Source organism: Arabidopsis thaliana, chromosome 3, assembly GCF_000001735.4.
Source record: "Arabidopsis thaliana chromosome 3, partial sequence".
In the NCBI taxonomy this organism is placed as follows: Eukaryota; Viridiplantae; Streptophyta; class Magnoliopsida; order Brassicales; family Brassicaceae; genus Arabidopsis; species Arabidopsis thaliana.
The window spans coordinates 5,446,500-5,473,364 of NC_003074.8; the positions used below are offsets into that span (position 1 = coordinate 5,446,500).

General features: G+C 36.3%; 11 protein-coding genes across 13 annotated transcripts; 8 read left to right on the forward strand and 3 right to left on the reverse strand.

The window, feature by feature from the left end:
- Positions 1-772: 772 nt before the first annotated feature.
- Positions 773-5,063, forward strand: AT3G16060 (ATP binding microtubule motor family protein). Its single transcript, NM_112476.3, has 12 exons — positions 773-1,141; positions 1,344-1,553; positions 1,950-2,120; positions 2,241-2,342; positions 2,438-2,515; positions 2,621-2,702; positions 2,986-3,145; positions 3,233-3,535; positions 3,628-3,846; positions 3,932-4,277; positions 4,372-4,437; positions 4,518-5,063. Exons 1-12 carry the CDS (start codon positions 1,004-1,006, stop codon positions 4,695-4,697), a joined length of 2,055 nt encoding a protein of 684 aa, NP_566534.1. The 5' UTR covers positions 773-1,003; the 3' UTR covers positions 4,698-5,063.
- AT3G16070 (LOW protein: ATP-dependent RNA helicase-like protein) lies at positions 5,034-5,864 on the reverse strand. Its single transcript, NM_112477.2, has one exon. It carries the CDS (start codon positions 5,815-5,817, stop codon positions 5,365-5,367), a length of 453 nt encoding a protein of 150 aa, NP_188228.1. The 5' UTR covers positions 5,818-5,864; the 3' UTR covers positions 5,034-5,364.
- A 2,398-nt stretch (positions 5,865-8,262) lies between these two features.
- On the forward strand, positions 8,263-9,443 carry AT3G16080 (Zinc-binding ribosomal protein family protein). 2 transcript variants are annotated; one of them, NM_112478.4, is made up of 4 exons: positions 8,263-8,395; positions 8,480-8,615; positions 8,950-9,051; positions 9,132-9,443. In NM_112478.4, the coding sequence occupies exons 1-4, from the start codon at positions 8,393-8,395 to the stop codon at positions 9,176-9,178; spliced, it is 288 nt and encodes a 95-aa protein (NP_566535.1). In that variant the 5' UTR covers positions 8,263-8,392; the 3' UTR covers positions 9,179-9,443. The 2 variants fall into 2 exon arrangements, with proteins under 2 accessions (NP_566535.1, NP_001327284.1); NM_001338207.1 differs by having other exon boundaries at positions 8,480-9,051.
- Positions 9,444-9,593: 150 nt separating this feature from the next.
- On the forward strand, positions 9,594-12,507 carry Hrd1A (RING/U-box superfamily protein). The gene is made up of 7 exons (NM_112479.3): positions 9,594-10,546; positions 10,636-10,812; positions 10,971-11,120; positions 11,256-11,461; positions 11,608-11,767; positions 11,859-12,012; positions 12,097-12,507. The coding sequence occupies exons 1-7, from the start codon at positions 10,014-10,016 to the stop codon at positions 12,193-12,195; spliced, it is 1,479 nt and encodes a 492-aa protein (NP_188230.1). The 5' UTR covers positions 9,594-10,013; the 3' UTR covers positions 12,196-12,507.
- Positions 12,508-12,662: 155 nt separating this feature from the next.
- Positions 12,663-14,317, forward strand: RABG3c (RAB GTPase homolog G3C). The gene is made up of 7 exons (NM_112480.4): positions 12,663-12,823; positions 12,922-12,948; positions 13,038-13,137; positions 13,327-13,473; positions 13,560-13,640; positions 13,728-13,873; positions 13,991-14,317. The coding sequence occupies exons 1-7, from the start codon at positions 12,771-12,773 to the stop codon at positions 14,055-14,057; spliced, it is 621 nt and encodes a 206-aa protein (NP_188231.1). The 5' UTR covers positions 12,663-12,770; the 3' UTR covers positions 14,058-14,317.
- Positions 14,294-17,400, reverse strand: PDIL1-6 (PDI-like 1-6). Its single transcript, NM_112481.4, has 12 exons — positions 16,659-17,400; positions 16,442-16,571; positions 16,181-16,349; positions 15,854-15,972; positions 15,657-15,737; positions 15,475-15,564; positions 15,316-15,387; positions 15,162-15,230; positions 15,002-15,082; positions 14,776-14,910; positions 14,641-14,694; positions 14,294-14,551 (listed from the first exon to the last, which is right to left on the reverse strand). Exons 1-12 carry the CDS (start codon positions 17,165-17,167, stop codon positions 14,456-14,458), a joined length of 1,605 nt encoding a protein of 534 aa, NP_188232.2. The 5' UTR covers positions 17,168-17,400; the 3' UTR covers positions 14,294-14,455.
- A 643-nt stretch (positions 17,401-18,043) lies between these two features.
- AT3G16117 (uncharacterized protein) lies at positions 18,044-18,211 on the forward strand (the record flags this gene model as incomplete). Its single annotated transcript, NM_001125172.1, has 1 exon — positions 18,044-18,211. The coding sequence occupies one exon, from the start codon at positions 18,044-18,046 to the stop codon at positions 18,209-18,211; it is 168 nt and encodes a 55-aa protein (NP_001118644.1).
- Positions 18,212-18,228: 17 nt separating this feature from the next.
- On the forward strand, positions 18,229-19,086 carry AT3G16120 (Dynein light chain type 1 family protein). 2 transcript variants are annotated; one of them, NM_001338208.1, is made up of 3 exons: positions 18,229-18,354; positions 18,511-18,673; positions 18,753-19,086. In NM_001338208.1, exons 2-3 carry the CDS (start codon positions 18,536-18,538, stop codon positions 18,894-18,896), a joined length of 282 nt encoding a protein of 93 aa, NP_001325583.1. In that variant the 5' UTR covers positions 18,229-18,354; positions 18,511-18,535; the 3' UTR covers positions 18,897-19,086. The 2 variants fall into 2 exon arrangements, with proteins under 2 accessions (NP_001325583.1, NP_188233.1); NM_112482.3 differs by having other exon boundaries at positions 18,229-18,673.
- Positions 19,087-19,746: 660 nt separating this feature from the next.
- Positions 19,747-22,275, forward strand: ROPGEF13 (RHO guanyl-nucleotide exchange factor 13; the record flags this gene model as incomplete). The annotated part of the gene is made up of 6 exons (NM_001338209.1): positions 19,747-20,014; positions 20,292-20,563; positions 20,644-20,718; positions 20,803-21,075; positions 21,190-21,516; positions 21,612-22,275. 6 exons carry the CDS (start codon positions 19,747-19,749, stop codon positions 22,011-22,013), a joined length of 1,617 nt encoding a protein of 538 aa, NP_001319564.1. The 3' UTR covers positions 22,014-22,275.
- On the reverse strand, positions 21,488-23,095 carry PSAH-1 (photosystem I subunit H-1). The gene is made up of 3 exons (NM_112484.5): positions 22,786-23,095; positions 22,441-22,567; positions 21,488-22,350 (listed from the first exon to the last, which is right to left on the reverse strand). Exons 1-3 carry the CDS (start codon positions 22,914-22,916, stop codon positions 22,171-22,173), a joined length of 438 nt encoding a protein of 145 aa, NP_188235.1. The 5' UTR covers positions 22,917-23,095; the 3' UTR covers positions 21,488-22,170.
- A 2,140-nt stretch (positions 23,096-25,235) lies between these two features.
- On the forward strand, positions 25,236-26,861 carry ASPGB1 (N-terminal nucleophile aminohydrolases (Ntn hydrolases) superfamily protein). The gene is made up of 4 exons (NM_112485.4): positions 25,236-25,456; positions 25,532-25,765; positions 25,854-25,940; positions 26,040-26,861. The coding sequence occupies exons 1-4, from the start codon at positions 25,295-25,297 to the stop codon at positions 26,532-26,534; spliced, it is 978 nt and encodes a 325-aa protein (NP_566536.1). The 5' UTR covers positions 25,236-25,294; the 3' UTR covers positions 26,535-26,861.
- Positions 26,862-26,865: the final 4 nt, after the last annotated feature.

The window sequence follows — 26,865 nt, forward strand, 5'->3', positions numbered from 1 at the left end:
TATGATCTTCTCTATGTTTTGATTTGGAGTTGTTCGATTGCTCATTGAGAGAGATAATTAATAAATATGGTGACACTTTCTCTCTTATTCGTCTTAGTCATATCATATATTCATATCTCATGTTGATTTGTTATTTTGCTATCCAGGGAGACCACAACGAATAACACTCACAAACGACAAAGGGCGCGACACATTTGCTTTTGCAAAATTCAAACTTGAAAGCTAGAAAATTAATAATATATAGTCCTGCTCTATAATAGAATACTATAAAATAGTAAAACAAAGCCACTGAATTCAGACAATCCAAATTTTAATGCTATCATGATCACTCTAAAAAACAACTTTTACTTATACAAGCGTGAGAATAATTTGGTCAAAAAAGTTACCATTACTTTTGAATTCAAAAACGTTAATTATCGAGGTTTAGCTAATATAACTTAATTTTTAGTGATATTATCAGATATAGTTGACGTATGTAAATTTAACATTGTAGAAGTTCATATTAGTAAATGTAATCCGTATGATTTTCTAATGAATTTAATTGAATTTTAGAAAAAAGGTCCAAACTATTTGGATAAATCGACTACATGGTATTGATATGACAAAAAATCTCATACTAACAAAAATACATAAATTAGTAGTAAAATAACTCTGTATAGTAATTAGTAACTATAACTATCATGTAATCCAAAAAATCCCATAAAATAAAATAAAATAAAATAAAAGCATTAAGTAGAAAAGGTCCACAAATCTGTGATTAATAATTAGAGGAATTAAAACGACATATAGAAATCGAGTTTAAGGGAGCGTCAGAGAACGAACAGCGACCAATTACTCTCTCTACTCTCTGCGCTTTAATTTGAACTTGTGGAGAGAGAAAAGGGTTAGATACAGAGAGATAGCGAAAGAGAAGAAGAAGAAGAGGTCTATCGACAGAGCAAACTTCGTCAAGAGATCCGTTAAAAGGATCCATTTGGAGCTCCGATTCGAGCTAGAGTCAATAATGAGCGGAAGACAGAGATCTGTTGCAGCGGCGGTGCATCACCAGAGGCAGCTCTCCGATAACCCTCTCGATATGTCTTCATCCAATGGCAGATGGCTTCAATCCACTGGTCTTCAGCATTTTCAGTCATCCGCCAATGTAATCTCAGAATCTGATCCTTTTCATCGATTCAAAATTTTGAATTTCTCTGTGAAGATCTGTTAGTTCAGGGGATAGATAAAGTTCTCCGGTGGGACTTATTTATCTCCGATCTGAAGTTGTGGGCAAATTTGTTTTTGAGTATATATGCATTTTCTCGATGAGACTTGTGAACCCAAGTTTTTTGAAATTTAATGAACAGGATTATGGATACTATGCTGGTGGGCAAGGAGGTGGTGGTCAAGCAGCAAGAGGATACCAGAATGCTCAGAGAGGAAACGAGTTCTTTGGGGAACCAACTACTCCTCAATACGGTGCTCGTCCTACCAACCAAAGGAAGAACAATGATGAATCTGAGTTTAGTCCTGGGCTCTTAGATCTGCATTCTTTTGATACTGAGCTTCTTCCTGAGGTAATTGGTGTTCTCGTTCATTTCTACTAATTAGTGTGCCTTATTAAACTTATTTAGTGCCTTTTCTAATTGCCATTTACATATGTGAGTATGCGATTCAAAGTTTTACCTTTTGTTTAAATGTCGCTGCACTTAGGTAGGCATTCATTAAATTGATTGCTTCTTGGAAGAGTGGACTTGTTACACAGCACTTTTTAGGTCATTGGACTATTTTTAGTAAAAGAACCTTTTTTCTTCTTTTTTCCTGTGACCATATTATGAGTATTTTTCCTCTAACCAATTTGGCAAACATAAGATACAACTTAGAACAGAGCTGTTTTTTTTATTCTCTGTTGAACATAAGATAAATTCGTGAAGTTCATTGTGTAGGCCTTTAACTTGTTATCTTTTCAGCAGATTCCAGTCTCTAACCAATTGGATGGTCCCTCACTTTTCAATCCTAGTCAAGGTCAAAGCTTTGATGACTTTGAAGCTTACAACAAGCAGCCTAACCGTAGTCGCGTGTTGGCTGAAAACTTGGCTGCTGAGAAGGAGAGGATGAATGCTGTTGCAAAGATTAAAGTCGTTGTATGTTTTTCTTTCCTTTAGTCCCTATAACTAACCACTTGAGTTTTTCTACTTGAATTAAGTGGTTTTCCAGCCTTGTATATTGTGAATACTAATCCTTACCGTATGGTTTGAGAACAGGTGCGTAAGCGACCACTTAACAAAAAGGAGTCGACAAAAAACGAGGAAGATATTGTTGACACCCATGCCAATTGCTTAACAGTTCATGAAACTAAACTTAAGGTCAGTCTCTGATGGCTTGGATTCATGCATTCCCAATCGTCTGAGTTATCAACGTGGAAAGACACTAAGACTGATCTATTATTACATTATTACAGGTCGACTTAACAGCTTATGTTGAAAAGCATGAATTTGTGTTTGATGCCGTGCTAGATGAGGAAGTATCAAATGATGAGGTAAGTTTTGTTTGCAAGTTACTGGACTGACTATAACTTTGGAGGAAGCCTTCTTTTCAAAATAATCAGTAACCATTGTGCCGCTTATGTCCCAAATTTCTGTAGGTATATCGTGAGACTGTGGAGCCTGTAGTCCCCCTAATTTTTCAGCGCATCAAAGCCACTTGCTTTGCATATGGGCAAACAGGTAAATTATTTCGAAGGTATCATAGATACACAAGATCACTTTCCTGGAAAATCTAACAAGCTAATAGCAACACCTTAAATCCATCTAAAGTATTTGGCATGAGGTTAAGGCCTACTCTACTTTCCCAAACTGTGCATGTAATAGCCTCTTCAAATAAAGTGTAAAGATTATTTGAATCGATAATTAACATCCACTTTTCAGAAGCAAATACTAGTCTGGTTTAACTATATTTTTCCCCATTTTCTCTAAGTGAACCGTTTTCGCTTTTATATTTGACTTTCAGGTAGTGGTAAAACCTATACTATGAAGCCTTTGCCTCTTAAGGCTTCAAGGGACATCCTGCGGTTGATGCACCACACATACAGAAATCAAGGGTTTCAGTTGTTTGTCAGCTTCTTTGAGATTTATGGAGGAAAGCTATATGATCTCCTCAGTGAGAGGAAGTAAGTTGAAAGACATCTTATATGGTTATATATCTTGACTGCAATACTTAGTATGTAGTTGTATTCAAACGTTTTTTACCTTGATAGGAAGCTGTGCATGAGAGAGGATGGTAAGCAGCAAGTGTGCATCGTTGGTTTACAAGAGTACAGAGTATCTGATACAGATGCTATTATGGAGCTTATTGAGAGAGGAAGTGCAACAAGAAGTACTGGAACCACTGGTGCAAATGAAGAATCCTCTCGTTCACATGCTATACTACAGCTCGCGATAAAAAAATCAGTAGAGGGAAATCAGTCAAAGCCCCCTCGCCTTGTTGGCAAGCTTTCTTTCATTGATCTTGCTGGAAGTGAACGTGGTGCAGATACAACAGACAATGACAAGCAGACAAGGTAACACTTTATTTCTTATCGCAACAATTGTTCATTGTGAATGATGTTTCCGACTATTTGCTTAGATGAGTTATCTATATCATATGACACAGATTGGAAGGAGCAGAGATCAATAAGAGCTTACTCGCCTTAAAGGAATGCATTAGAGCTCTGGATAATGACCAAGGTCATATCCCTTTTAGAGGCAGTAAGTTAACTGAAGTTCTCAGGGACTCCTTCATGGGAAATTCTCGTACTGTAATGATATCGTGCATATCTCCAAGCTCTGGATCATGTGAGCACACCCTGAACACCCTAAGATATGCGGACAGGTTGGTTTTACTATGTTCCCTTTTACTTTCTTTATTCGTTATGTGTGCGTCTCGTATAATTTTGCATTCACTATGCAAATTGTAGGGTTAAGAGTCTCTCAAAGGGAAACGCCTCTAAGAAAGATGTATCTTCTTCGACCATGAACTTAAGGGAGTCCACGAAAATTCCTTTGTCTTCTGCACTTCCAACTCCATCTAACTTTGATGATGACGTGAATGAGATGTGGACTGAAGAGAACGATGAATTTGATGCATCGGATTATGAGCAAGATAAACAAATGTGGAAGAAAAACGGGAAGCTAGAGCCATCCTATAACGGTATGGCACAGGAGAGAATCCCGAAACCTACTATTCAGATGAAGTCACGAGACATGCCAAGGCCCGATATGAAGAAGTCAAACTCTGATGACAATCTAAATGCGCTTCTGCAGGTATTATTCAGCAATTTCATTCTTCTTCAGAAAAAAGCCTCCTCTGTTTTATATCATCCTTGACACAAGAATCTTTTTTCATGTGATTTTTCAGGAAGAAGAAGACCTTGTGAATGCACACCGTAAACAAGTTGAGGATACCATGAACATAGTGAAAGAGGTATGAATCTGGTCAGTTGGTTTCGGTTCTGTAGCTTAAGCGAAGATTCTCTAAAATCCCTTTTTAAATCACCTGTGCAGGAGATGAACTTGCTGGTTGAGGCAGACCAACCCGGAAACCAGCTAGATGGTTACATTTCAAGACTGAACACAATTCTATCTCAGAAGGCTGCAGGTATACTCCAACTACAGAACCGTCTTGCTCATTTCCAGAAACGCCTTAGAGAGCACAATGTATTAGTCTCTACCACTGGGTACTGACCTATAACCACTCTCTCGAGTAAATACCGGTCCTCCTTTTATCGACCTCGTTTCGGGTTTTGCACTTGTGCCCCCTACTGGCTTGGACTGGAGATCAGAAGTGTATCTGTTTACAGCCTACAGAGAACTTTACAGCAAAGGGTTATGGATGATTACAGAGTTTCTCATACGTAAAAGGATATGATATGCGTTCTGTTCTTGCCGCTGCACTTGAATTCTATCAGATTCTTGTAATGGATTTGTTGCAGAAGATGAAATACCTATGTAATATTGCATTTGTGCTATTAATGAGCTTGCCTTCTATTCAATACCATACTAAGTTTTGCGTACCATGCCCTATGATCCAATTGAAAGTTTGCATATCGGTTTCAGGGAACGTAAATCTCAAAGTATGAGTTATGATTCTCCAACTGATGATCGAAAGCTTCAAACAGTATCGCCATGAATAGTATGTTCATCGTTACACAGCATAAAAGTTCTTGGAACTGAGGAACGAGTCACTATCAAGTGATGTTGGTAAGACATGAAACAAATAAACAACAACAAGGAAGACTAAAAACAAAACAGATCAACAATACGAAAAGACAGATTGTAATGGCTTCAGAGTTTTGCATAGGTCAAGAGTAGAGATCAATGAAGAACTTGTCAACAATGTTGAGAGGATAGGTCAAGAGTAGAGATCCGTGAAGAACTTGTCAACAATGTTGAGATACACGGGACTGCTAATACGAGAATAGTAGTGAAGTGCCTCTTCAACGTCAAGGGCTTGCTCTATATCTACTGTCTCAGTCATATACATCTCGTTAATCTTCTTCTCCATTGTATCGCAGTCTCTTGATGAATACGAAGAGCAAGCTTCTGTTTTCTTCACTTGATGATATTGTTCTTGCTCTTGAACCTTGTGCTCCAACTTTAATGGACCTTCAATGCTGTTTTCTAGATCAGACTCCCAGATGTTGAGGAAACTTGCGTAGATATTGTCGCCATCGAGAGAATTTGATCTGCAAAATGTGCAGGAGAAGTGAGTTTTTGGTCTAGGAAGTTTCTTACCTGCTCGGATAATAATGGACTTGAGACTGTGAAGTGTTCTATGAAAGAAACTGTTTGTTTTCTGAAACATCTCTCTTCACGGCAACTGATATGTTTGTTCTTGTGGGCAGATCAATGTTCTCTTCACATATATAAATCATTTTCCAGTCATAGAAATCAAATTATATGTTTTATTAATGTGTTGATGTTACTTTAGTTTCATAGTATTTGCGAATGTATCTTTTGTGTCTATTACTCAGCATCAAAAAGACTAAAGTGAAAATTTGTCTTGTCTTCGAATAAAACGTCTCGCTTTTGTTTTGTTGTTCCTTTTCCATGTTATAATATCTCTTTTGGGATGCAGTACCGAGATAACCGTTGTGCAAGAATCAAGGAACCGTACTCTTTGTCAAAAATCATGTTTCATGAGTTTGACCATTGGACCTACTTCATGTATTCATCTAAAATAGCTAAATATTCTATCTCTCTTTTCTTTCCAACAACACCCAAAGATGAATTTAGAATTTTATAATGATTTTTTGCCAATTTAGAGGGATCGTATTCACTTATAGATTTGTATATTTTTATAAATAAACTAAATTTTATAAGAAATTAGATTTGAACTCGTCCGATGTACCGACTTTAAAACTTTTAAATAAAATAAATTTAACAAGAAAATATATTAAAATTTTATTGTAAAGAAAAACTATATTTCGGAAATAAATAAAAACATTTGGAGTAAAAAAAGAGTTATTTAATGGACTTGGCTAGTTTTTAACTAGCAACTCAAAAGTGATTTAGTTGAACGAATTTTGTTTAAACCGACTTTGACAAAAGGCTATCAAAGATGAATGATTTGTGTTGATTATGTGACTACAATGCCAAGCAATGGAGGTACTTATTGCTTTTGAGACTATTGAATAGATTTATAAGTTTTTGTAATGAGGTTGAAAAATATTTGCAAGTACAAAATCCTCCTCAAATAATAATGCAAGCCTTAGATTCTCTTCATGCCTTAATTTCAATCAATCAGCATGGAATTTTAACAGAAACTGGAGCCATGCTTTCTAAATTGCCAGTGGAGCAAAAATTGGGTAAGATGGTAATTTTCTCAAAACGATATGGATGTTTTGAGGAAGTAATAATCGTGGCGATACGAATGTTCTGAGGAAGTAATAATCGTGGCAATGGTTTGAGGTACAATTATAGAGAAAGGGCTTGTGATTCAGATCGTCTTTCAATGTTATTTGCCTATGAGTCATGGACAGAATCTAATTATTCTGAAAATTGGTGCAAGAGAAACAATATGAAGTATTATCAAATGAAACTTGTGAGGGATATGAAGAGAAGATTGAAGGAAACCCTCGAGAAACTTCAAATAAAAATATATTTCAAGAGGAATGATATGGATGTTGTTAAGAAATCGATTATATCATGGTTTTTTCTCAACTCTACAACACTTGAAAGAGATGGTTTTTATAAAACACGAAAGCATGTGAGGATAGAAGTTGATCCAACTTCTGTGCTTAACGAGGTAAGTTCTTAAATACTAACAAAGTTTGTGAACTAAATCAACAGTTTAGTTGATTAAATTTTTTTCTTTTGTTTTACCTGGTTCAAAAGCCTAAGAGCATTTCAATGGAGAGAGTTCTCATTTTGTTATAAATTAAAAGAATATTTATGACTCTAGACATTTATGGAGAGAGGTTTAGTTTTTGGTCATAATGGTCATAATGTGTTCTCGTCCCTCCACTTTTTCCTCATACCTTATGGTTCAAGGCCATATTTGTTTTGATAATAAATGTTTAGTATGTTAAAACGTTTTTATGACTAACATTTTATTAAACACTATTTTCTCTTAATTGAATTTATTAGTAGTTTCCTCACACTTTATGAATTTATTATTAGTTTTAATTTTAAATTGTCTTTTAAAATTCAATATCGTATATTTACGTTTTTTGGTGGAGTAGATCAAATTAGCATGGATATACAAGCAACTCTATGAGATCACATTTACAAGCAACTCTCTCAAGATGTAATTGAAGTTTGAAGGACAATTTAATGTATCAAAAACTATTAAATAAAATTAGTTTTTACTTTAAAATAGACCAAAAAATTGTTTGGTGATAAGATTTATATTAAGAAACTTTTATTAATACCATCATTATAAACAAAAATTGATATGATAATAATAATAATAATAATCAAAACTGCTGAAAATAGGTTGCAAAACGTGGCTTATATATAAAACAGTTCCCAAATTGAATCGAATTTAATAGTTTATTATTTTTTAAAAGTGTGTATACCCTACAAGATTTGGTATCAATAAACATTGTTATTATATGTTTCAAAAAAATTCTTAATGTTTCAAAAATTTGTTTAACCTTCTCTAAGGCCGAAGTAAGTTAACGATTTGCAACCAGGCCCATTTATGTCACATATAATGGCCCATAAATTCACTTCAATCCTAAAAATAAAAATCTAACCTTCATAATGGGCAAAATAAATTACGATCGTATTCAGGCCCACAAATACAAACAAAGGCCCATGCTTTTAAGTACAACCCTAGAATTAGAAAACGTTGATATAAATAAGCTGTCATAAAATTGAGCTTCTTCTTCTCTGAAGCCGTATCCTAGGGTTTTCTTTGCACACTACTCGCTCCAATGGTGATCTCTCCTCTTCCTCTTTCGTCGATTGACCATGAAAACCATCTCTGATATTATTATTGTGGAACTTTTTGAGTATTGCAGGGAAAGGGAACAGGGAGTTTCGGTAAGAGGAGGAACAAGAGTCACACACTCTGTGTGAGATGTGGTCGTCGTAGTTTCCACATCCAGAAGAGTCGTTGCTCGGCTTGTGCTTACCCAGCTGCTCGCAAGAGGACTTGTAAGAACTCTCTTCATTGTTTTAAAAAAACATTCTCTGAAGATGCGTTTCATTTTCTCGATCTAGATTTGCTTTTGTGTGTTAATATTCATTCTCCATGATCGTGCTTGAGTCTGATATGCATTTGGACCAATTTGTATATTCGTTCTCTAACAGAAGAAGCTTATCTATGTAGCTCGATTGACATGTCTATTAGTTTTGTTTATTATAGCTTGAAATGTTTAAACTTTATCAGTTCTTTAATGTCTTTGCTTCAATTGATTGGTTGGAATTTGAGGGATTATCTATGTTCATTTCTGTCTCTGAGCTCAATTCTTGTCTCTTTGGTTAACAGACAACTGGAGTGTGAAGGCCATCAGGAGGAAGACTACTGGTACCGGAAGGATGAGGTATCTCCGTAATGTTCCTCGTCGGTTCAAGACTGGATTCAGAGAAGGTAATGTATCTTAGTCTTAAGTTTGTTTTCTCTTCCAGTCGAAATGTGGTTTTGATGGCACATTTCTTGTCTTTACATAGGTACTGAAGCCAAGCCAAGGAGCAAGGCATCAGCTTCATCAGCTTAAAGAGCCAGTTCGAGTAGTCTCTCAGGAAGGACTAAAGCTTAGCATTTTTTGCATTCAACTAGTTGAAGATTACTTTTCATGTGGATCTCATACATTATGTTATGTGGGTTTTGTTTCTTTTGTTATTCACTTATAAAGTTTTGAACTTGGTTTAAATATCATCTTACATTTGCAACCTTAACAAGCCTTCTTCATAGGTTTCATTAGAGTCCTAGTTTTGATTGAATGATATCTTTGAAGTTCGCGTAAACCAACCTCAAACAAGCCTTTCAAATTACATTCTTTGAAGTCCTGGTTTTGATTGAACCAAATCGTAGTCTATTGAACAACCTAAAAAACATTGATTTCAATTGACCACTGAAGCTCTTTAACACAATAAATAGCATCCCTGGGACTGCGACTATAATAAAAGTTAAAAAAATGTTGTCAAGGGTATAATTGGAACTTTCAAAATAGTCGGAGAACTAAAAGTTTGGTCTTAATCGGAAAAACATAGAAACACCGTTTCCTCCTCCGCTTCTTCGTCTTTCCGTCGTCCACTGTCTCTCTCTCTCTCTCGCGACGCAGATTTCGATTCGTCGAATATTTTAGCTAATCCTCTCTCTTAATCTCTTTGAACATTTTTCCCCAAATTCGCCGCAGTGAATACTTTCTCTTCCCGTAAATCTCCAAAAATCGAGTTTTTTTTATTACTTCTCAATTGAATTTGCTTCTTCCGATTGATCTCTTAATTGATTCGCTTGTGGGTTGGATTTGAATCCTCTCTTACTTTCCAAAGGTCATACCTTTTCACAGATCTATCTTTGAAATTGTGAAGAAGAAGAAGAAGAAGACGATGATTCGACTAAGAACATACGCAGGCCTTAGTTTTATGGCAACTTTGGCTGTAATTTATCATGCATTCAGCAGCAGAGGCCAATTTTACCCTGCGACTGTTTATCTATCAACCTCAAAGATCAGTTTGGTGTTGCTTCTCAATATGTGTTTGGTTCTTATGCTTAGTCTCTGGCATTTGGTCAAATTTGTCTTCTTGGGGTCTCTTAGGGAAGCAGAAGTCGAGAGGCTAAATGAACAAGCTTGGAGAGAACTTATGGAGATTCTCTTTGCCATTACTATCTTTAGACAAGACTTTTCTAGTGGGTTTCTTCCTTTGGTTGTTACTCTTCTGTTGATCAAGGCTTTACATTGGCTTGCTCAGAAAAGAGTTGAATACATTGAGACTACTCCTTCTGTCTCTAAGCTTTCTCATTTTCGTATTGTCTCTTTTATGGGTTTCCTTCTTCTTGTGGATAGTTTATTTATGTACAGTTCTATACGCCACTTGATTCAGTCGCGTCAGGCTTCGGTTTCTCTCTTCTTCTCATTCGAGTAAGTTGATTTTCATCTCTCATTCTTAGCAGGACTGAAGACAGTCATACTGGTGATATTATGTAGCTGATGATAGGTTTCTGTTGTAGGTATATGATACTGGCGACAACGACTGTTGCTATTTTTGTGAAGTATGTTTTCTATGTCACTGATATGTTAATGGATGGTCAATGGGAGAAGAAGCCAGTTTATACTTTCTATCTTGAGCTTATCCGTGACCTGCTTCACTTGTCCATGTATATCTGCTTCTTCTTTGTCATATTCATGTAAGTTTTTTCATCCATTTTTTTTTGTTCTCAAATTAGATTATTTCAGGAATATATAATGCAGAATGAAACATCTGGGAAAGCAAAGATGCTTAGACTTTGTAGAACAAGTTCTTGTTTCTTTGTTAGACTCATTAATATTCTTATTTGCTGTTTAGGAACTATGGCGTGCCTTTGCATTTGTTACGGGAGCTCTACGAAACCTTCAGAAACTTCCAGATTCGTGTTTCCGATTACCTTCGTTATCGTAAGATCACGTCCAATATGAACGACAGGTTTCCTGATGCAACTCCTGAAGAACTTACTGCGTAAGTTTCAGATATCCCATTTATTTTTTTATGACTCCACTGAAAAGTAGACATATTATGAGTTTGGTCTTATGGATCTTGGATAGTTCTTGGGGAATCTTGTGTTATTGAATGCGTTTTCTTTCTTTTATGCAGAAGTGATGCCACATGTATCATATGCCGTGAAGAGATGACAAATGCGAAGAAACTAATATGCGGGCATCTCTTTCATGTGCATTGTCTACGATCATGGTTGGAGAGACAGCAGACATGTCCTACTTGCAGAGCACTTGTTGTACCTCCTGAGAATGCCACCTCTGCAGCTCCAGGCCAACGTGAATTACACCAAGGTTCCCAACAGGGTAAATCATGTTGCCTCACATGCAAATTTGCAATAAAATTGAAATCTGTTATTTATGCATTATGTGTTGAAATAATTTTTTCCTTTTTAGACTCTTAATATTGGAACAGGAAAGACTAATTATTAGTTTTGTGCAAATTGAATCAGGTACATCAAGCTCAGGTAACCAGGGCTCTGAAATAAGTTCTTCAGCTGGCGTTTCCAATAATAGTTTGAGCAGGCACCACGCCAGGCTTCAAGCAGCTGCTTCTGCAGCCTCCGTGTATGGGAAATCAATGGTTTACCCATCTGCAAACACAGTAGCATGGTATGTATTTATCTGTTGACTCCATGCTTGGTCTCGAGTTGTAGAACAGAGCAAGCGTCAACTGACAAATATGTTTGTCCCTTATGTTAAGGTCGTCGGGAGTTCCTGGAACAGAGCAAGTGTCAACTGAACCAGATCAAACTCTTCCTCAACACAACCTTCCTGTTGAAAACTCTCATGCCTATGCAAATATGTCGGAGACTAAGCTAGAAGAAATGAGAAAATCTCTGGAAACCCACCTCGAGGTATGGTACCTGACTAATGTAATATCTTATATGAAACTCCAGAACAGGTTGTTATATCTTGTCACTGTAAACGTTGTGGTGTAGATTTTGCGAAACCGACTTCACTTTCTGGAGACGAGGAAACCAGAATCCGCAGGGGAACCAGAGAACAAAGGAAAGTCGGTTGCTGATGCAGCAGAGTGAATACAGTGGAGAAAAAGAAAAACAGAACAAAAGGTAAGTAAGTGAAGCAGAGCAGATAGAGAAAGGAGAAAGAAGATTTGTGGTTCTTCTCAGAAAGACAAAAAAAACATGAATATCCCAAAAGTGTACATGTTTTATTATTATTGTTTATTCAGTGTCATAGAAATTAGAAGCTTGAGACTGAAACACAAACAGTTTTTTTTCTTACTTTAAAGTAATTGTTGGTTTGCATTTTAACGTGAGATTCTCTATATTAATATAACTCTTGAATGTTCCAATTTTTTAATATAATAAATCTTAATTACATAAGCCAGAGAATATTCTTGTTGTATTAATGAAGATGATGCTTGCAACTGTATAAGATTACTGATAACAATAATATAATAATAAAAATAAAATTAAGTTGGTGGGGAGGGGTAGTTTAGGAAAACTGTAATTGCAGTATTGTTAATTGGTTGTCTCCGTAACTTTTTAACCAATCGTTTAGTATTTTTGTAAATCGCCTCTCCACCTTGCCCCTGGAGAACCATCACCAAAAAACAGAGCCAAACAAAAAAAAAAATCTAAAAGCATCAATGGCTTCTCGGCGGCGAGTGCTTCTGAAGGTTATAATTCTCGGAGACAGTGGGTAATTATTTTCTTCTTTCGAATATCTCCTGAATGTTCATTCATTCTCTCTGGATTTTGGTTTTTGAAATGAACATTTTGATCGTTGATTTTGCTCAGGGTTGGGAAGACGTCCTTGATGAATCAGTATGTATTCTCTATACTATAGTCCTCAGGATCTGAAAATTTTCTTGTTATGATTCGTTTTTTGTTTTTTAATTTATCTCCTTTGTTAGGTTTGTGAATCGAAAATTCAGTAATCAGTATAAAGCTACCATTGGAGCTGATTTCTTGACCAAAGAGGTCCAAATTGATGACAGAATCTTCACTTTGCAGGTAATCACCATGTGTGTTATCTAATTATATATATAATGTGACTGATGAGTTTTAGAAACACACACTTTAGTTTACATACATACTCTAGTTTTTATGGATTGTCTTTTAAGTGTGTTAGGTTATATAACTCTTTGGTTCTTTGATCTCCAAATACAGATAGAAATAAAGTAATTTGTTTTCCCATTGTAGATTTGGGATACTGCAGGGCAAGAGAGGTTCCAAAGTTTGGGTGTTGCTTTCTACCGAGGAGCGGACTGTTGTGTTCTTGTGAATGATGTCAATGTTATGAAATCCTTTGAAAATCTTAACAACTGGAGGGAAGAGTTCCTGATCCAGGTTCGAACACATATCACTGATTTTTCTCGATTATTTTCTGTCATATCATATCAGTGATTGATTAATATCTTTATTGATTTGTTTAGGCTAGTCCTTCAGATCCTGAAAACTTCCCCTTCGTTGTCTTGGGGAACAAGACAGATGTTGACGGTGGAAAGAGTCGAGTGGTAATAACGTCTTTCTTTTCGTTTTCTCTCAAGTTAGTAAGAATGTCAGAGTTTTACTTATTAATGCTTAAGGCACTTCATCTTCAGGTTACTGAGAAGAAAGCAAAATCTTGGTGTGCATCCAAGGGAAACATTCCTTACTTCGAGACTTCGGCCAAAGATGGAGTCAATGTTGATGCAGCTTTCGAATGCATTGCCAAAAATGCTCTCAAGAATGAACCTGAAGAAGAAGTGTAAGTCCAACACTTTAGCTAACAAGAACCTAAATCATCTCAACTCTGACCTTGCATTGCCATCACATTGAGTTTATCTTTGAACTTTTCTCGTTTGTTTGTTTAAATGCCTCGCAGGTACCTTCCGGACACCATTGATGTAGCTGGGGCTCGGCAACAAAGATCAACTGGGTGCGAATGCTAACCAACTTTGTTGCATGGTTTATTAGAAAGAACATGTGTTTTAAGGAGAGACCTTTTTAGTTTCTTTGGCATTATTGTGATGTGTATCAATTAGCATACGCACCTTTGTTTTGGATTACAGAATCAAAAACGAATTTTGGTCACCTGTTCATTCTTAATCTCTTCAGCTTGTCGTAATCTTCATTTCAATGTAGTAGTGAGAAGAAAAAATAATCAAACCTTAAGATAAAAACAAAATTTCTCAACTTTGCTATATTTCTTCTGGTAATATAAGTAAAGTAACAATGTGATTTCTATCTTTCCTCTTCTAAGTCTTTATGTGTCCTTACATCAAAAGCTCCATTACATTTTCGACAAACAACTATTAATTTGATCCCTAACTCAGATTTCAGATGGCTTCTATAACTCATCTTTACCAGACTGATCCTTCCATTTCAACTCTTTGTTGATTAAAACAGCCATATCCTTCGCACTGGATTTCGTCGAAAGCTTTAACTGCGCAACACAACAGTGTAAGAAAAAAGCTACGTGGAGGAAAGAAGAACTGAAGATATAAAAGAAGAGCCCTCTCAAAATAGTATTACCGGATTCTCCTTTTCACCAGTCTTGTAAAGCAAGATTGTCGGGTAATCATCAACCTGGATCAACCATCACATACATACACCATCATGATCATGGAAATATCCAATTATAATCACATGATAGGGATCATCTCTTACCGTTAGCTTAGGATGCTCGTTTGCAGAAGCGTCTATCCTTGCAAAGACAAGATTTTCAAACCCTTTAAAGTGTTGCGACAACTTCTCAACCTGTTTACTCAGAGCCTCACAGTTAATACACCATGGTGTGTGCACCTGTTTCAATGATCGTACTCAATGTTACATTCACTTTTATCAGTTCCTTTGATAAGAGTTTTGGTTCAGAAGAAGAGTTCCATTCACAGACCTCAAGAAGAACATTCTCGCTGCTCCTCAAGACCACTTCATCAAAAGTCCTGCCGACCACAGCCACTACGCTTGCATTTTGCTGCAGATTTGACGAACCATAAGCAAGATTAGTACTACCCCAAGATGACTTTTAGAAGAGAATATATTATCATACTCACATTATCTGGAATAGGCTGTGACTTATAGTAAGCTGAAACAGTTCCATGAGCAAGTCCGAAACAAAATTCCTACATTCAAAAATTCAATATAGATGACATCAATGAGTATTCTAAATGTCTACGAAGGAAATAAAAGTTCTGAGAAAGTTAGTACTTCTATATTGCTAGGAGATGGATCCGACTCAAGCAAATACTTGGAGTTCAGGTTGTTGTCGAATGCAGCAACCTGTTAAAGAACTTAATATTAATCCCTCTTGTAGCTTTATCAGTAAATCAAGAAATACATAGCCTGCAAGTATTTCAGAAAACTTACAACAGTTTTCTTTGCATCTTCTATCCCGAATAATGTCAAGAATGGCATTGCGAGGTTTTCGTTTGATATGTCAATATATATCAACATAAGCTGCACGGTATTAGCATAAACATAAATACAAGAGAGAGTGGGTTTACTAAATCCATTTGGCTTTTACTAAGAGATTTGATATTGGAAAATACCTTTGATTTGAACTTTCTTGCAATATCTTCTAGAGGCTGAGCTAGACTTTCAAAGTCATCAGTCTTCGAAAAGACCATAACCTAACCAAGAATATTATGCCACAACTGTGTAAGCCAATATAACATAACAATTAACAACCAACAGAGATAGAATGGAAACACATCAGATACAAGGTGAAAATGATAAACCATCTCACCTGAAGCTTGACTGGACTGGAGTAAACACGAACGGTGTTGGATTCAGTCAATTTTGTAACCAAAGGGAATTTATTACTGTTCAGAAATTCCACTATCTTCTCGGCTTGGCAAGGTCCATCTGCATGGCCAGTACATAAGATTCATAATTTGGACAATAGTATACCACACAATAGGTTTCTATTACTGTTCACAATAGGTTTTTGCATACTCCAAAACAAAATTGACAAAATAACCACTTTTTCATACTTATAACCAATTCTCAGGATGTAAATAAGAGGGGAAAGTTTATGATAATAACAGAAACCTATTAACATTAAGGAGCTTACCATATGAAGTATACTTTTCAGCCTCAGTTTTAACCAATCCAACAAACACATTGTTGGTTTTAAGGTTAGGGAAGAGAAGCTTAGCAACATCAATGCTGCTTGTTTCTACAAACTGGATTTCATTGTCTAACGACGCAGCTTTTACAAATTCATCATGTCCAGAAGAATCCTGAGCAAACAAGGTATCGAAAAACACATTACATAAAACCAGTCTTACTCTAAACAAACAAATCTATCCAAGGATCACAATCTGAAGAATACCTCAGACTTTTCGAATAGACCGAGAATGAAAGTATGATGCTTCTTCAGAAATCCTGAAGCTTCATCAACTGTATCAAGTTTAATAGTAGACGCACCAGTCTTCTTTTGCACCCAAATCACTATCTCCTCTCTAAACACAACACAAGACCAACATTTCAATAAAAATCTGAACTTCAAACACAACAATCCATTAAAAGCTCAAGACTTTGCAACTTACGAGGAAAATCCACCAGTGTAAGACTGAGATGTGCCATTAACAAACAGAAGAAGCGTTGGGAAACCTTTAATCTCAAGCTGAGACGCCACTTTCGAATACCTCTCGCCGTCAATCTTCGCCATCAAAACCGAACTACCAATTTCCTTCAAATCCGTCGCCGCCTCCGCAAATCTCGGCATTAGCTCAGCACTCCTCGCACACCACGGCGCGTAACCTAAAACCATCACATACTCATTCCCATCAATCAATCGCTTCGTATTGTCTCCGTTGAGTTCCACAACGATCCGCTGCGCCTTGCTCACCGTCTCCGCTTCAGATTGTTGCTCTGGTCTCTCTTCCTGCAATTGTTCGTCAACCGCAAGGAGCTGCTCTAGATCGTCTAATTCTTCCTCGGATCCGGCTTCGACGGCGACATCAGAGGAACGAGCAACGAAGATTAAGAAACTGAGGAGCAAAAGGAAAGTGAACAAGATTGAAAATTTGGAATTGGGTTTTGGTTTCGTCAACATGATTGTTACTGGGTTTTGGTCGGATTTTGAAAAGCGGAGGAAGAAGTGATCGTTCAGAAATGAAGAGAAAGATCGGAGGAGTGTTTCTGATTCTAAATCTCACCATGTTTTACGGCGGGAGCTTAAGTAATCATTAATGGAAACTTTTGATTAAACAAATCTTTTTGTTTTGAATATTGACCAGTAAATAATAAATATGATGAAATCATTTGGTTTCCAAAAACAGAACAAATAAATTATTTTCTAAAATTTTTGTAAAAAAAAAATCTAATTACTGCAAAAATTATTCAATAGTCAACCATTATTGAATTCAGGTTGGTTCTTGCACACGAACTTTTTAACCACTAAACCATCATAACTTAGAGTTATGATTTAATTAACACATCTTTAATAATTTCTTTTAAAGTCATGCTACTATAGTTTGACTAAATATTTGTTTCAAAATCGTGTTATTACATGCAATGCAATACGAACATATCAACAAAAATCTATATTAAAGTACTACATGGTGTTTGAGCTTGTTTGTTCAAGACAAATCACCCTCGTCTTATGTGCGCATTGAGTTGCAAAGTGCAATAATCAATAATCCATTAGATATGGGAATCACGAATAGCGGCAAGAAGTCTTATTGAAGGGTATGGGCTTATTACTAGCAACATCAATGACAAATGTGCATGAGATTCGCTTTGTGTGCCAAATTATATAACCAAATTGTAAGAAAACATTATTAGGAATGATAATTTCATTTTTGTTGGTCCTAGTTGCTATAAAGTATTCTTATTTCAAATCAAAAATGTATGACTTAAAGGGTTGGGCCTTAGTTTGGTCGGCCCATTTAGCAACAAACAAGAAACAGAGACGCATTATTCTGATCACATGCAGGTTTCAGAACTCCCAAAATCAGAATTTGATATATATGAGCCTCTCCATCGTTATCCTATCAATCAGAGGTCTGAAAACGACGTGGACACACGTCAGACACATCATTCCTACTACTCTGATGACTCATCAGCTCACCCTATTTTCTTACTGCTCTTATCGTAGTTATCAAACTCACAACATAGCCGATCCATTTATGACTTCAGACTTACTATGTACTCTCTTCAAAAATTGTGACCAAAACAAAAGTTAAAGATAAGAAGAACGAAGAAGAATAAGCAAGATTTTCTTATCTAGATATCTGCAAGGTAATAATACAGTTCCTTAAACTCAGGAAGAAAAGAGAAAACGACAGAGGCAGAACATGTGGAGATTCTCTCCCTAAAACCTGTCCAAAACGTGACGTACAATTCATTTTTATCTTCTCCTTACGAGTTATCTTCTCTATTTTTGTTTTAATATAGAAATTTTGAGTCTTTGAGTAAAAAGATGTTGGAAGGGAAAGCGAAGGTGGAAGAGACAGACATGCCTGTGAAGATGCAAATGCAAGCAATGAAGATTGCTTCTCAATCTCTCGATCTTTTTGATGTCTTTGATTCTATATCCATCGCTGCTCACATCAAGAAGGTTAGTAGTCTTGTTTCTTGTTCTTTTCTAGCTAAAAATCATATATAAAAGTTGGTGTTATTTTTTTTAAAAAAATCAGGAGTTCGATGAGAGATATGGAAGTGGATGGCAATGTGTCGTGGGAACCAATTTTGGGTGTTTCTTCACACATTCTAAAGGAACTTTCATCTATTTTCATTTGGGGACTCTCAACTTCCTCATCTTCAAAGGCGCCACTCTTTAGTTTCTTCTAAACCACATCCATGTTTCATTTCCTTTTCTTTTAACCTCAAAGTAGCTTTGTCTGTGTAGGAAGAAGCTGTTCTTTTTTTCTTTTTCTGTTAACAGATCTTGTTTCCAATAAAATTGTAAGATGTTGTATTATTTTGGGATTATATGAGTGGTTAATGAAGATAAACGGCTTATGGGATTAATTAAGAGAGATATAACGAAACTATAGACAAAAAGATTATTACATCAAATAATTGAATTAGAATTATAAAAATCTAAAGTAATTTAGTACTAAATTACTTATAAAAACTATAATATTACATATAAAGCTAAAAAGTTCAAAATTTATCTCTTAAACAGTCAAACATTCAAATTCGATTAAGTGTACAAATATTCCGTGATACAATTTAAAAATAGTAAAGTGAAAAAGTTCAAATTTTATGTTTTTTTTTTTTCTAAATGTAAGCACAGCATCTTATAATCCTAAATTTGTTTACATAACTGTAAATGATAAAAATCGAGGAAAGTTTGGACAACAAATCGGTTAGTTAGTTAGGAATCTAATGAGGCAAAAGGAGGAAAAAAAACAAAGCATCAAACAGAAGTCAATCTCAAAAAGCTATTCTGGATTTGCCTTTGCAGTCGAGTGTTATTATTATACCACACGGTTTCGTTCTTGTGTTTTAACAAGTTTTTTTTTCTTAATTCTTCTTTACATACACATCAAACAACTCTGTTTTTTCTCTTGTTTTGTTTCTTTCATTATGTCTCTCCCGCCTAAAAACTCCTCTTTGTTTCAAGAGGAGAAAACAGAGAGATTCAAAAACAGAGAACCTCTCCTTAGATTTAAGAAAATCATGGAAATGGTGAAAGCGAGTGAGAAAGAACATGAAAAGTACAAGCCGAAATTGTTCGATTTAGAGAACGTGAAGAAGAAGAACTCATCTTCAAGGCATTTCAAGAGATGGAACTCAGATTCCGCCTTGAGAATTGAAGATCCAGACATTGATGATGGCACTGTTTTCAAGAAAACCGCGACCTCCAGCATCCAGCCAATTCTACCGGTTCTGGCTATGGATGAGCAACCTCAGCCGCGTGAAGCAACTGATGAAGAATCACAGAAAGATTCAGGCAAGAGAGAAATCATTAGTCCATGCTTAAAACCTTATTATTTGATTAATGAGTAATATTATAGGTTTCTTGGGATGCAAGCTACAACAGTAAATATTATAGGTTTGAGGCTCGTGGGTCGCGAGCTAACACAAATGAGAGATTCATAAGAGTCGCTCATGTTATTGAATTATTTGTTCAGGTTTCCTAGGTTATAATGAGAAATTCACTAGAGACCAAGTTATCTTGAGATTCCGTGGATTGCAAGCTAAGTCGTGTTATTTTGCATATGTTACAGAATTGGAGCAGATGAAAGATAAGTTTGCAAAATTGCTTTTAGGAGAAGACATGTCAGGAGGGAGCAAAGGCGTTTCTTCAGCGTTAGCATTATCAAACGCAATCACAAATCTTGCAGCTTCTGCGTTTGGAGAAATACGGCGTTTAGAGGCAATATCCGAGGATAAAAAAGAACGATGGAGAAGAGAAATCGGATGGCTTCTCTCTGTTACTGATCATATAGTTGAATTCTCTCCAACACACCAAACTAACGAGGATGGATCTTCCATGGAGGTTTCTTACCATTCTTATTATAGTTTTCTGATAGAAAGTTTTGTTTCTGTGTGTGTCTGAATCTGAATCTTTTCTTGTAGGTAATGACTACAAAACAAAGAACTGATCTTGTCTCCAACATTCCTTCTCTAAAGAAACTCGATGAAATGCTCCTCGTAAGTCAAAACAAATACTTATAATTGTTTCTCTGTGTTTGCATCAAAAGGATCTTAGGTTGTAAAATGTCACAAATTCTGTAGGATTGTCTTGATAAATTCAAAGATCAGGATGAGTTTTACTACGTCACACCCGGTTCTCCGGAATCTGAAAACAGTAACTCGACCAGGAACGATGATAAATGGTGGCTTCCGATTGTAAAAGTTCCACCTAAAGGCTTATCAGAAACTTTGAAAAGGTTTTTACTAAGTCAAAGAGAGTGTGTGTGCCAAGTGCTTAATTCCGCAATGGCCATAAACTCTCAAGTTCTTACTGAAATGGAGATCCCTGAGAGCTACATCGACTCACTTCCTAAGGTATAAACTCTCTATACCCTAAACCCTTTAGTCCAAGACCTATCAACACATCAAGAATTGATTCCCTTATGATTTGGTATGCTTATTGATGTGTGTTTTTCTTTAACTTAACAGAAAGGGAGAGCTAGTCTTGGAGACATGATCTATAGAATGATAACATTAGAGATGTTTGATGCAGAGCAATTTCTTCTTGAAATGGATTTATCATCTGAGCACAAGATTCTTGATTTAAAGAACAAATTCGAAGCTTCGGTTGTTATATGGCAGAGAAAGATAGTGCAAATAGACAACAAGTCATCGTCTCCGTGGAGTACGAATTTGAGTATGGATAAGAGACAACAGTTAGAAGAAAGAGCAGCAACCATTTTGCAACTTATCAAACAAGAATTCCCAGGGATCTCTCAATCCACACTTGACATCAGCAAGATTCAATTCAACAGAGTAATCAATCATATAACTTTATATTAAAGTCACATTAGACATATAATTGTTTGTCTTCTGTTTTACGAAAATCATTAATTTGTTTTTTTTTGCAGGATATAGGGTTAGCTATAGTGGAGAGTTATTCGAGAATTCTTGAAAGCTTGGCTCACACGGTAATGTCAAGAATAGAAGATGTTCTTGAAGCTGATCAGCTAACACAAAACCCTGAGCTCGCGATGTGTAAGATCCATATAGTGAAGGAAACAGAGAGTCCAGAGAAGGAAGAAGAGCCAAATTTTTGTCTTTTAGAAGATAGACCTAAAAAGCAGAAGCCTACCATTTCACTATCTGAGGTAATGCAATGGAATATCGAAACCAATGAACCGAGGAAAGAAAAGAGCGACAAGAAACTTTTAACCAGAGTGTCAAGCATGATCATGTCTAACAACAAGAAGACTACTTATCTTGAATCTCTTGGAACCACAAGAAGTCCAACCGCGGGGCGATACTCTTGAAAAAAAAAATATTTCTTTTGTAAAATTAGGGGAAGAAAAAACGTTTCAAATGTAACAGATAAACAGAATATACATAAAATTACTTAAAAGGGTTTGCAGTATTGAGAAATGTTGATGAGTTTTAGAAGGAAGAAGAGAAAGGTAACATGAATATAGATCAGAGCTTGCCGCGAGGACCGAGCTTAGGCGGCTCCTGAGGACCTCTCTTGATGGGAAGAACTTCGCCGGTAGAGGTAGCGCTGACATAAGTAAGCAAAGAGCCTCCTCCAAGGATCAAGAACTTGAGGAGCAATCCTCTCTTTGTGAATGGGGCAGCGAATGTCTCAAAGAACTTGCTCTACAAGTAACGAAAGTAGAAGAGAATCTCTTCTCAGAATAGTGTTTGATTGAAGTAGAAAAGTCAAGTTAGGTTATGAGATGAAGAAACCTGAAGAGGATTGTAAGGAGAAGGAGCATCAGAGCCGTATACGTCCCATTGACCTGTTGTGTTACCCAAATCTTCTAAGTCAAAGTAGACACTTTTGTCTCCATACTTAGCCACCACACCATTAGCCCTATTACACATGAACACAACAACCTCAAGCTAATTTAATCACAAACAAGAGATGAAATTATCAGAATTTAATCCTTTTTAAGCTAATTAATCATCACTATATCTATCGTTTAAAACACACTTCAGCCAGCAAAAATCTATTAATATATTTTGAATTTATAGTGTGGTTATAGTGGCATTTTGATCCTAATTAATGAATAAATGAAAAGTTTTAGTTACCGGATGGATTTGGGTTTAAAGCTCAGGCGGGAAGGCTTGATGGAGAGCTTAGCTCCGGCGAGTGAGCTGCCGCCGAGTCCTTTTATGGCGGCGGATGGTTTCACAGCGGCGACGGTTGCAAGAGACGCCATGAGCTTCGATCACTATTCTTTTGTTGTGTGTGGTGAGTGGGAATTTTGTGTAGGAAATAATAGCCTTTGGTCACAATGAGTCGAGTTTTGATCTTCTTCTGACACGTGGCAACTGATTTCCTCCCGGGGATTTTCTTACGCCACTTGGAAAATGCCACGTGGAATCTAGTAGGATAAGGTTATCTCAAGGTTTTAACTAAAATATTTCGTGTCTTCTTATTTTGTTATAGGGCCCCTTCTTTATGATTTTGTTTTGGAAAAAACCCCAATAGTTTTTTAGGTTTACTAAAAACTCCAGCCAGTGGCAAGTTCCCTGAATCACGTTATAGATAGATTTGTGAATCACCACCACTTTTAATTTGAGCTCTGATCTTAGGAGTTAGGTGTCGACAAAATATATAAAAAAATCACAACATAAATAGTTAATTTTAACCCATCCAAAAAGAAAAGTTCGATTACCGTTGTGTCTCATTTGGCTTCGACTAGTGCTAATATTTACATATGTGAATGTAGAGAGGAAAGGCAATAGTCATGGCCAGGTGATTCCATCTGTAACATATTCACAATTTAACATAATTGGCAGTGTAGTGTGATTTTTAGGATAATCCAACACTAACAATTACTTGTTATATATAATCGATCCACATATTCTATACTGCGTAATTCGTTACTATCATTGACACCTTAAATGGACAAAATCACACTAAAAGGTTTTTTGCAAACCATTTTTGAAAGTCTAAAAATAGTTTAAAGTATCTCTAGAATTTGAAATAAAATAAAAATTCGTTTTGCAGTAGTTATTTAGAGGTTTTGAATGATTTTTCTATAAAAAGTAAATTGAAGTAGTGAATTTTTTTTTTTTTTTTTTTTTTGAGCAACGTTTTGAAGTAGTGAATCAAGATTCATTTTGTAATGAATCTCGTATAAAAAAGAGGAGAAGTGGGGTCATCAAAACATGTTTGAGAGGACAAGATTCCACGAGAGTGTGGGGATCTAATTGACGACCCCTAAGAAATGGGAGAGGCAACAAAGAGAGAAGAAAATAGACGTCTTTCTAATTGGAGTTTGTCACGTGACGGAATCTTATTGGAATCCACAAACCAAAGTCACTAGGCTCTGTCCTTTTCCAACACATGAAGAGAAAATCTCGGAGATTCCAAACTTGTGGAGAGAAAGATGCGACTGGCCAACAATAAATAAACATATTTAGACACAAAATCCTGCGGTAAATAATTAACAATTGCTAATGCCTAATGCATAGGATCCTGCTAACTGCTAGCAAATGCGTGTCGCAGCTACTTTACAACTTCTCTTAAAAACATATTACTATATTAGAATCGAACTATACATTGGGAATGAGTATACCACTAATCCACTAACATTTGTCTAAGCTATTTCCAAGAAAGAGGTTTCTATAGACTCCGATGCATATGAGGAAATGTTTCGGTGCATATGATAGGAAAAATCATAACCGATACATTTGAGTAAAGAAAAATATTACGTAAGATTTACTATAAAAATAGGAAAATTGTGATATACCTGTCGAGTTGGACCCAAATAATCGACAAGATAGACTTTACACATAATATTGAGCTATGTGTATTGACGTATATAATCTATCTTCTAATAACGTAGATTAGCACAAAATTGACGAGATAAACATAAGGAAAACGGGAAAAGAAGAGAAGTTGTTTAAACAAAAAGGGAAATTGCAAGCCAACTTGAAACTTTTAATTTATTTAGTTCACAAGTTGTGAGAAACAGTTATTTCTCCCAAACCACATTTTATCAATATAATAAGACAAATAAAAGAATGCATAACAATTAACAACCAATAGTTATCGCTCCCTTCATGCATGTTATAGACCTGACGTGGAATTCAACATAAACAGCTAACTGCAAGTTCCCAAGACTACTTTGTTTTGTTTCATTTGAGATAGTATGTCATAGCAAAAAAAATTGCATATTACAAAATGTAGTGCAGATTTCTTGAAATTATGAAAAGCATTACAGTTTAATAACGTTTCATCTTGGTCGAATCAAATCAAAGAAAGAAAATGGTAAAACAAATCCCAAATTGGTTAAATATTAACCTGAAAAGGGAAATGTTGACAAAATAACTGAAAAGTAAAGAAAAATATACGGAAAGTATATTCTTCCTTCATATGAAAAAAAAAACTAAACAAAACAAATAAAATCAGATGGGGTAATTAAAAAATGTTTTTAAAAATTAAGAGGTAAATCAATAAATAAGAAAATGTGGGTCTCTCCTTGCTCGTAAAAGGCCTATATAATGACCTAATGCGACTCTTCTTTCTTCCATCATTCTCGGTTTAACTGTGAAACACATAAATAAAACAAAGAGAAAGAGAGAGAATATGGGTGGGTGGGCAATCGCAGTACACGGTGGTGCCGGTATCGACCCTAATCTTCCGGCGGAGAGACAAGAAGAGGCTAAACAGCTTTTAACTCGTTGTCTCAACCTCGGCATAATAGCTTTGCGTTCCAATGTCTCCGCCATTGACGTCGTTGAGCTCGTCGTACGTTCTCTTTCCCCACAATGATTTCTTACGGTGTTCTTGTTGAATTATATACTAAACGATTGATTAACACAGATTAGAGAATTGGAGACGGATCCTCTGTTTAATTCAGGCCGTGGATCTGCTTTGACGGAAAAAGGAACGGTTGAGATGGAAGCTAGCATTATGGACGGTACGAAGAGACGATGCGGTGCCGTTTCGGGGATAACCACCGTGAAAAATCCTATATCTCTTGCTCGTCTCGTCATGGACAAATCTCCCCACTCTTACCTTGCTTTCTCAGGTGCAGAGGATTTCGCCCGCAAACAGGTGTTTATTTACTATTTTACCCTTCCACTTTTTATTCTAAACCACTTGGTTAGATAAATCTTCTGACCGAAGCCGGTTTAATGAGAAGGGAGTTGAAATTGTGGACAACGAGTACTTTGTCACGGACGACAACGTAGGAATGCTCAAGTTGGCCAAGGAAGCTAACTCCATCTTGGTACGTTTTTGACTTAAATCTCCACCGTCCATTTATTCATCGTACGTTTTTCTTTATTTTGTATCCTCAACTTTTTCTTTTTTTTTGCTTTCTCACCAGTTTGATTACCGGATTCCGCCGATGGGATGTGCCGGTGCAGCTGCGACCGACAGTCCAATCCAAATGAACGGTCTTCCGATCAGCATTTACGCACCGGAGACAGTCGGGTGCGTTGTGGTTGACGGGAAAGGACATTGTGCCGCCGGGACATCCACGGGTGGTTTAATGAACAAGATGATGGGAAGGATTGGTGACTCGCCGCTGATAGGAGCCGGGACGTATGCGTCGGAGTTTTGTGGTGTGTCGTGTACCGGAGAAGGAGAAGCCATTATAAGAGCAACCCTAGCTCGTGATGTGTCAGCTGTTATGGAGTATAAAGGACTTAACCTCCAAGAAGCGGTTGATTACGTCATCAAGCATCGACTTGACGAAGGGTTCGCTGGACTCATTGCTGTCTCGAATAAAGGAGAGGTGGTTTGTGGTTTTAACTCTAATGGGATGTTCAGGGGATGTGCAACTGAGGATGGATTCATGGAGGTTGCTATTTGGGAGTGAGAAATATTTTAGATTAAGAAAATGTCTTACTAGTATTTAATCAGTCATCGCTCTATTAATTTGGTTATTCATTATCATAAAGCTGGAGGAGTAAATTTAGTTATGTCGTTATCACCAGTCCTATATTGATTTGTGTTTAATGCGGTTTCAAATGGTTAGTTCGTGTTTAAAATTGTTGATCTGTCTCAGCTCCATGCCTAATCAAGAAACTATGGTTCAGCTCTCTGTTTCTTGTATGAACCTTACCTGTCATAAATAGCAACAAAAAAGTGCAGTAATTGGATTTATTTGAGGATGGAGGGATTATCAAAATGAGATGGAATTATTACCT